Genomic DNA, 9,628 nt, shown 5'->3' with positions numbered 1-9,628 from the left:
GAGGGAGGGGACAAAGACTTAGGGATAGTACCCTTGTCTAAGAAGGGGTGGGGAGAGAGAAAGAGGGAGAGAATTAGAGAGAGGGAGAGAATGAGAGAGGGGGAAAGGGACAGAGAATGAGAGAAAGAGAAAGAGGGAGCAAAGCCCTTCAGGGCAGCACTGGCTTCCTGGGCCTACACCCATGAGTCACACGAGGCCCTGGCTCAGAAGGGCTCCATACTCTGTTCACTGTTTGGCTGTCACCCTCTGGAAATTCTTAATGGTTTTTTAACAAGGGTTCCCACATTCTCATTTTGCACTGGGCACTACAGATTATGTAGCTGGTCCTGCCTTAGGGAAAGATTTGTGGAAGTTTTCCTGTGTGAAATGAATGTAATCTCTTTTCAGTGTTTTCTGGAGATGTGAACATCTTTCAGTTATTTTGGGGTGGGGGCAGTATCCAATTGTGGGTCCTTTGATCCAAACCCCAGACTGGGCTGGGCCTCAAGGTGGTTCAGCTTTGTCCAGATCCCGTAGCAGAAGAGCGACTCTTTCCTCTACCCTGTCTGTAGGAGTCCTCTGGCCCCTGCCCAGCCCAATTCCTCACCAAAATCCTTGGGCAGGTTTTGCAGGCAACCTCCACCATGTGCTCACTGCATCAGCTTTGGAGGAAACCCTCCATTCCCTTATTCTGGTGAAATGTTCCATGCTGAGAGAAAAGGCTTGAGGTTTTCCTTGGTGATAGTGGCAGTGGGGGTTAAGATAAAGAAAACAGTGTTCCGTGAAATGTTGCACAGGACGTGGAGAATTTCTCACCAAAGAAGTTCAAACTTGGGAAACCACACACTTCTGCTTCTGGGTGGATTTTGTGCAGAGCCACTTTCTCTTCTTGCTGCTTACATTCCGACAAAGGCACCATGTAGAGAGGATGAAGTACTGTGAGTTCAGCCCATTATCAAATGGTTTCAAGGGTCATTTTGATCTTGTCAGGATCAGCAGGCTTCCTTTCAGCAGACCTAAAAAGGCTGACAGAAACAATAAATGGACAATTTTGAGACTCTTTGTCAGAGTTATACTTTGGGGGCAAACTCTGCCATAAATACTGATTTCTAGTCCCCTCTCCATTTGCCCACCATTTTCAGATATGATTGCCCCCCATCCCTGACCACCACATAGTCATCAACTTATCTAGCCAACACTGTGTCAGCAAGTGATGTGCAGTTGCTTCTCTATCTGCTCCGTAGTGCTTACACCACAAGGAACCAAACATGATGTATACCCTGGAGCACACATTCGTCTCTAATTTAGTGCCTACATATCTGTAATAGCCATATTGAACTGAAGCTGAGAAAAATCACCCTTGCCACCCTCCATTTTTAGGGAGTCTCTGATAGGTTGGAGGATTACCCTATCGATCACACAGTCAGGAATGATTACCTCTCACCCTCCTCTGTCTTGTCAATAAATGGCTACAAATTTCAATTCCAGGAGACACATTTAAACCAGGGGTGTCTGGAGCTGTGAATAGAATTATAAGTATGGTAGAATCTAAAAGAAAGTATTCAAACCCAACAGACAGATTATAGGATATGCCACACCCTATAAAGGATTTAGACTTTTAAGAGTATTAACATTTTTCCCATAACAGATTGTTCCACTCATGGAAATTACAATTACTGTCATTTCTTGATACTGACAAAGAAAATTACATATATTTTCTTTAGACATGGTATTTTAACTAAGTAGTGAAATAAGGTAGCAAGTAGTTCCAAATGGGCTTCAAAGAGACTAATGCCTTAACTTTTTAGATCTGTATGTCTTTATAAAAAGATTCTTTATGCTTTGTTTAAATGCCCCAACTCTATAGCTGACTCAGGTCTAGATGGCCTGAAATACCATTAAACCCCTAATAATGAGGTCAATTTGGCATGAAAAACTGGTAGTAAAGAGCACTTTATAAAACAGTAAAAATCTATACTCCAAGTATTATAGCAAGACCAACAGATATCATATTAAGGGGGGGGGGTGTGCAGAAAATCCATGCAAGGTGGATTCTTCTTGTCTGAACTTAAAGACATTGGTATGAGCCAGTGTTTCTTTCTTTTTTTATTTTTTGACATGGAATATTAGAAATTTCTTTATTCTTACTTATTTTTATTAAGCACCAGCTTAATACTGCAGAAAATTTTAAACTACCCATTCTTCCCTCCCCCACCCAAATTCTTGACAAAGAGCTCTTCAAGTGAAGACACACTCTCTTCTCTCTTCTGTATAAAACTTTATCAAATAAAGGCAAATAACTGTGTACATCTTGCTGTAAAATGCTGCCCACGGCTGTGGAAAGTGTCTGCCCAGGTTCCTATCACTGTCCAGGTCCTGAAAGACTCTTGTTCATGAACTGTCTCTTCACAAAGCAAGACCACCACTTGCTAGGTTTATCATTCTGAGGGTCAAAAACTGTCTCACAAAGTCTCAGTCCAGTCTCTTGTCTCAGCTGCTGTAAGTAGGCCCTCATCACCTCATCTTCCTGTTTGTTTGCAGGTTTGGCATAAATTGCATTAAGTGGAAAACCAGGCTCTCCAGGAATGGGAAAAGTAGTGATTCCCAGCATATACATTTCTTTTTCACCTTGGCTTTTGGAATTGCACTTTTGGAGTTTCTTTAGACACTCAGAAATGTAGAGAGTTATATGTATCAAGGTTCTGTCAGCTTCATTCTTAATCTCATAGTTTTTGAAGAAGACATTGGTCTTAAAGTAATAGATGGCTTCATCCACAATATCTGTATCTTTTGTCTCTCTAGGGGCAGGTCCTTTGCACTGACTTTTGATAGGCAACAGTGCCATGTTTCCAATGAATTTGGTATCAGGGTCCATGAGAGAAGAGTGGTAAGCCGGCATCTTGGCGGCGCCCGTGTTTCAAGCTAGATGAGGAGGTTTATGAGCCAGTGTTTCTAAGCTGTGTTTGGTAGAATGCTGGCTTCACAGAATCTTAATATGAATTATGTTAAAAATAATGAAAAGAGGTCTGAGATAACAAAGCCAAAAGTGTTATCTTATTGTAGGAATTCTCAGTGCTTTTAATTTGCTCAACTGCCTCATGAATATACAAGGGTGAAGGGAGAACATGGACAGAACACTTCCTAAGCTTGTTGGAACTGAGAAAGATTTTCTGAGAGACATTTCAAGGAATTCAAGTTCTGGGACTCCTTTGGGGAAACTCCTTTCTTGGTCCTGGGGGCATGTTTGGAGGCAAGGGTGGTGAGCGGGACAAAGTGTGGCCCCCAGTGCTGTAGCTCATGTTGAAGAACTCAGTGGTCTAGCGTCCTCTGGCCATCTGGGATGGCACTTGGGGAAACCATTCCTTTCCTGTTTCCTCGTGAGGCTCCTTTATGAGGTTCGGAAAACAATCCAAAGCGATTCAGCAGGAGGAAGCATAGGCTACAGCTCTAAAATACCAAGTTAATTTGCTTGTATTCTTTGAAGTTTGAAATCTTTGAAGTTCTGTTTTCCCTTGAGAGGTGAAGATGAGAAAAACAAATGCCAAATGTCATTTTATACTGTGAGAAGAAAGTACAATTAACAACCATGCAGTGTTCCCCAAATGCCTTAGCCAGAGAGCTTGAGTTGTAGTGTTCACAGACTTTGACTCTGCTGGGTTTTTAATGGGATGATACCCACCCTGGGATCCAGAAATGCTAGAATCCTGCCTTGCCAATCACTTTCCCACTGCCCTCCCCTATGAGGTTCTGGAGAGTATTACATACCCCAGGAACAAGAACATGCTCAAAGCTATCACTTTATCTATAGCTGTTTGACTGTTGAGCTCTGGTAAAGACTTAAGATCCAAGTGGGACCGTCTGGTTCCTTTTTCTTTCACAGCTTTAAATCCCACTATCTACCATTGTCCAGCTACCAGCAACAGAAGTTGGGGGGCGGGCAGCAAAATGGCTGGAGAACAGGCTGAGTCAGTGTACCCACCAGCTGCCAGCCTGGAGAAGAGAGAAAAGAAAGAGGGAAGGTTGACAGGTCACCATCAAGCCTATAAGAAATAGGACCTGACAACAAAAGTCCCATCGGATGGAAACTAAGAGGTGAATTGTTTTAGTCCATTTTGGCTGCTATAACACAATACTACACTTTGGGTAGGTTTAAACAAAAAAAAAGTTATTTGTCACAGTTCTGGGTGCTAGAAGTCTAAGATCAGGGTGCCAGCATGGTTGGTTCTGATAAGATCCCCCTTCCGGTCACAGGCTGGTGACTTCTTGCTGTGTCCTCATGTGGAGGAAGGAGCAGGGGAGCTCTCTTGGGCCTTTTGTATAAGGACACTAGTCTCATTCCTGAGGGTTCTGCCCTCATGACCTAATCCCCTCCCAAAGGCCCTGCCTCTTAGTACCATCACACTGGGCATTAGGATTCAAACATGAATTTGGGTGTAGGGGGTGGATACAATCATTCAGACCATAGCACAATTGGGCCTCCGATGATGAAGAGAGAGAGAGATTTAGGAGTCGGCAGATTTTTCCCTGGTTATTGCCTGCTTGATTAGATGATGCGTTGAGGCCTGACGCCACCCCTGGCTTCCCCTTTTCATGCAAGCACCTATAGCCCAGCAGAGCCAAGCCACATTGTACAGTAACCACTACCATCACGTTGATCCCCAGGCCCTGTCTATCTGGAAGAAGGGCCGCTGAACCATGAAAGTATCTTGGCCTGGGGCCAAGACTGGGAGATGAGAGGAGATGGGGCTGGGGCCACTGCCACCTTCTTTGCTTACTGAATGAAACCACAGATATGTCTCCTGTCCTTTAAAGGAATTGAGTGTGCAATTTGATTGAGCCCAGTAGGAGGGTCAGAGAAGATTAGAATGAGACATTTTCTTCACTCCTTTCCTCTCTCGGTAGCTGGAGCCCCATCTGGAAGAGCTGGTTTTCTGTTTCTGAGCCTGGTTTGATTCTGATTCTGGCCCTGGGATCATAGACTCTGTATGAATAGCATTCTGAAAGGTCAGCAGGCCTACATATGCACCCTCAGGCACATGGAGACTTCCCCAGAGACACAGAGCTCTTGTATTAAAAAATTTTTTTTCCTATTAAGAAATACTTCTTATATATAACCTCCTGCGTTTTTTTACTGCTCTTTGTGAAGAGAGAAGACAGCTGGGTGTATCTGTAGGTAAACCTTCTGTATGCTTAAAGATTCTTGGTCTTACTTTCTCTGGGCTGAAAAATCCAGTCTTAACCTCTTTTTCCAAATCTTATTTTCCTTCCTTTTCACGATATTGTAACTGTTCCAAGAAAGAATTTCCTTAAATTTGTTAATCATTAGAATCATCTGGAGACCCTTCTAAACAGACCAAATTACACATCACTCTCCAGACTTGCTGCATAAGAATTACAGGGGCAGGGGGGGGGGCGGAGCAAGATGGCGGAGGAGTAGGAGACCTGGATTTCGTCTCCTCTCAGGAATTCAGCTGGATAGGGATCAAACCATTCTGAACACCTACAAACTCAACAGGGGATCAAAGAAAAGAAGAGCAACAACTCTCTCATCAGAAAAGCGACCACTTTCTGGAAGGTAGGATGTGCGGAGAAGTGAATCCGAGGCGATATTCGGGAGGATAGGTGGCGGGGGAGGGGCCTCCGGCGGCCGCTTCTGGCAAGTGATAGAGCCGCGGAGCCCAAAATCGGAACTTTTAAAAGTCTGCTCCACTGAGGGACGTCACTCTGGTGGCTAAGCGGGGGGTAGAACCCTCCGGGACAGTGCAGTCTCAGGACCCTCGGGGTCACAGAAAGACCGGGGGTGCCTGAGTGCGGCAGAGCTCCCAGGGATCGGAGCGGGGAAGCCGGCTGCAGAGGCGGAGCCCAGGCGCGGTCTCTCAGCTTGGGGTTGCCATAAACCGTGATCCGTGGCACAGTCAGGCCCCTGCTCCTCTAGCAGGGACCCAACAAGCGGCAGATCCGGGGAGACTCACCTTCCTCCCCCGGGAGGAGCCGCACGGGAGTGCACCGCAGGGATCTGCTGGGTTTGGAGACTCCAAACTGGGTCGGGTGCCAGAGATAGAAACGCGCGGTCACAGGCCGGGTGAGCACGGAGTGCGGCCGGAGACAGGGGAGACGGGAGTGACTGACGGCTTTTCTCTGGGGGCTCACTGAGGAGCGGGGCCCCAAGTTCTCGGCTCCTCCGGGGCGGAGCTTGGGAGGCCACCATTTTCACTCTCCGCCTCCAAAGCTGTACGGAAAGCTCGCAGGGAACAAAAGCTCCGAGAGCAAACCCGAGCAGATTACTTGGCCGGGAGGGGACAAGGGCGGGGCAATTCCGCCTCTGGCAGAGACATTTGGAAACCATGGCAACAGGCCCCTCCCCAGAAGATCAGGGAGAACAGCTAGCCAAGACCAAGTTTACCGATCAATGAGAACGGCAGAACTCCAGCACTAGGGGAATAATGCACATAGAATTCATGGCTTTTCCCCATGATTCTTTAGTCTTTCAAAGTTAATTTTTTTTAACTGTCTTTTTTTTTTGAATTTTTCTTTTTCCCTTTTTCAACCAACATCTTATCAATCCCTTTTTTAAAAAAACATTTTTATTTTTCATTTTTAGAGTCATATTCTATCCCTTCATAGTAGTTACCCGTATTTTTGGCATATATATATAAGTTGTTCTCTCTTTAAAATTTTGAGATAGTTTCTTCTAACAGATTAAAATATACCCTAAATCTCTAGTATATGGTGTTTTCTATTCCCCTGCCTGATCACATTCTCTCCCTTTTTTTTCTTTTTTCTTTTTTTAATCCTCTTCTTTCTTTTTTCAAACAACTTCTTATCAATTCCTTTTATAAAATTTTTTATAATTTCCATCTTTACAGTCATATTCCATCCCTTCATCATATCAACCCTTATTTTTGTACATATATAAGTTTTTCTTTCTTTAAAAGTTTGGGAGGCACTTTCTTCTAAAAGACCAAAATACACCCCAAATCTAGTGTGTGGCACTGATCTATATACCAGCCTGATCATATTTGATCATATTCTGGTTTTTTTGTTGTTGTTGTTTTGTTTGTTTTTATCTTTTTCTTTTTTTTCTTTTTCTTTTTTCTCTCTTTCCATTTATTTTTCCACTGCTTCAGGTCTTTTCTGATTTGTTTAGAGTATATTTTCTGGGGACGTTGTTACTCTGCTAGCATTTTGTTCTCTCATTAATCTATTCTCCTCTGCACAAAATGACAAGACGAAAAAATCACCTTAACAAAAAGAACAAGAGGTAGTACCGACTGCCAGGGACCTACTCAATACGGACATTAGTATGATGTCAGATCTAGAGTTCAGAATCATCACTTTAAAGATACTAGCTGGGCTTGAAAAAAATATGGAAGTTATTAGAGAAACCCTTTCTGGAGAAGTAAAAGAACTAAAATCTAACCAAGTAGAAATCAAAAAGGCTAGTAATGAGGTGTAATCAAAAATGGGCGTGCTAACTGCTAGGATAAATGAGGCAGAAGAGAGAATCAGTAATATAGAAGACCAAATGATGGAAAATAAAGAAGCTGAGAAAAAGAGAGAAAAACAACTACTGGATCGCGAGGGCAGAATTCGAGAGATAAGCGATACCATAAGACAAAACAACATTAGAATAATTGGGATCCCAGAAGAAGAAGAAAGAGAGAGAGGGGCAGAGGGTATAATGGAGCAAATTATAGCAGAGAACTTCCGTAATTTGGGGAAGGAAACAGGCATCAAAATCCAGGAGGCACAGAGAACCCCTCTCAAAATCAATAAAAATAGGTCAACACCCCGACATCTAATAGTAAAACTTACAAGTCTCAGAGACAAAGAGAAAATCCTGAAAGCAGCTCGGGACAAGAGATATGTAACCTACAATGGTAGGAACATTAGATTGGCAACAGACCTATCCACAGAGACCTGGCAGGCCAGAAAGGACTGGCAGGATATATTCAGAGCACTAAACGAGAAAAATATGCAGCCAAGAATACTATATCCAGCTAGGCTGTCATTGAAAATTAAAGGAGAGATAAAAACCTTCCAGGACAAACAAAAACTAAAGGAATTTGCAAACACAAAACCAGCCCTACAGGAAATCTTGAAAGGGGTCCTCTAAGCAAAGAGAGAGCCTAAAAGCAACGTAGACCAGAAAGGAACACAGACAATATACAGTAACAGTCACCTTACAGGCAATACAATGGCACTAAATTCCTATCTTTCAATAGTTACCCTGAATGTAAATGGGCTCAATGCCCCAATCAAAAGACACAGGCTATCAGACTGGATTAAAAAACAAGACCCATCAATATGCTGTCTGCAAGAGACTCATTTTAGACCCAAAGACACCCCCAGATTGAAAGTGAGGGGGTGGAAAACCATTTACCATGCTAACGGACACCAAAAGAAAGCTGAGGTGGCAAGCCTTCTATCAGACAAATTAGATTTTAAACCAAAGACTGTAATAAGAGATGAGGAAGGACTCTATATCCTACTTAAAGGGTCTATCCAACAAGAAGATCTAACAATTGTAAATATCTATGCCCCTAACATGGGAGTAGCCAATTATATAAGGCAATTAATAACAAAAGCAAAGAAACACATCGACAACAATACAATAATAGTGGGGGACTTTAACACCCCCCTCACTGAAATGGACAGATCGTCTAAGCAAAAGAACAACAAGGAAATAAAGACTTTAAATGACACACTGGACCAAATGGACTTCACAGACATATTCAGAACATTCCATCCCAAAGCAATGGAATACACATTCTTCTCTAGTGCCCATGGAACATTCTCCAGAATTGATCACATCCTAGGTCATAAATCAGGTCTCAACCAGTACCAAAAGACTGGGATCATTCCCTGCCTATTTTCAGACCACAATGCTTTGAAACTAGAACTCAATCACAAGAGGAAAGTCAGAAAGACCTCAAATACATGGAGGCTAAAGAGCATCCTACTGAAGAATGAATGGGTCAACCAGGAAATTAAAGAATTAAAAAAATACATGGAAACCAATGAAAATGAAAACACAACTATTCAAAATCTTTGGGATGCAGCAAAGGCAGTCCTAAGAGGAAAGTATATAGCAATACAAGCCTTTCTCAAGAAGCAAGAAAGGTCTCAAATACACAACCTAACCCTACACCTAAAGGAGCTGGAGAAAGAACAGCAAATAAAGCCTAAACCCAGCAGGAGAAGAGAAATAATAAAGATCAGAGCAGAAATCAATGAAATAGAATCTAAAAGAACAGTAGAACAGATCAACGAAACTAGGAGCTGGTTCTTTGAAAGAATTAAGAAGATTGATAAACCCCTGGCCAGACTTATCAAAAAGAGAAGAGAAATGACCCACATCAACAAAATCATGAATGAAAGAGGAGCGATCACAACCAACACCAAAGAAATACAAACAATTATAAGAACATATTATGAGCAACTCTATGCCAGCAAATTAGATAACCTGGAAGAAATAGATGCATTCCTAGAGATGTATCAACTACCCAAACTGAACGAGGAAGAAATAGAAAACCTGAACAGACCTATAACCACTAAGGAAATTGAAGCAGTCATCAAAAATCTCCCAAAAAACAAAAGCCCAGGGCCAGATGGCTTCCCAGGGGAATTCTACCAAACATTTCAAGAA

General features: G+C 42.8%; 1 protein-coding gene across 1 annotated transcript in view; it reads right to left on the bottom strand.

The window, feature by feature from the left end:
• Positions 1-2,341: 2,341 nt before the first annotated feature.
• Positions 2,342-9,628, bottom strand: part of LOC110584951 (actin-related protein 2/3 complex subunit 3-like) — a 9,500-nt gene continuing 2,213 nt past the window's right edge. The window contains exon 2 of the mRNA XM_044916740.1: positions 2,342-2,878. Coding sequence (XP_044772675.1) covers positions 2,342-2,878 — 537 coding nt within the window. The remainder of the gene's footprint in view (positions 2,879-9,628) is intronic.

This window comes from Neomonachus schauinslandi, chromosome 1 (genome assembly GCF_002201575.2).
Source record: "Neomonachus schauinslandi chromosome 1, ASM220157v2, whole genome shotgun sequence".
NCBI lineage: Eukaryota > Metazoa > Chordata > Mammalia > Carnivora > Phocidae > Neomonachus > Neomonachus schauinslandi.
Note: the sequence above shows the minus strand (reverse complement) of the source record. Positions and strands in the feature narration are given on the sequence as shown.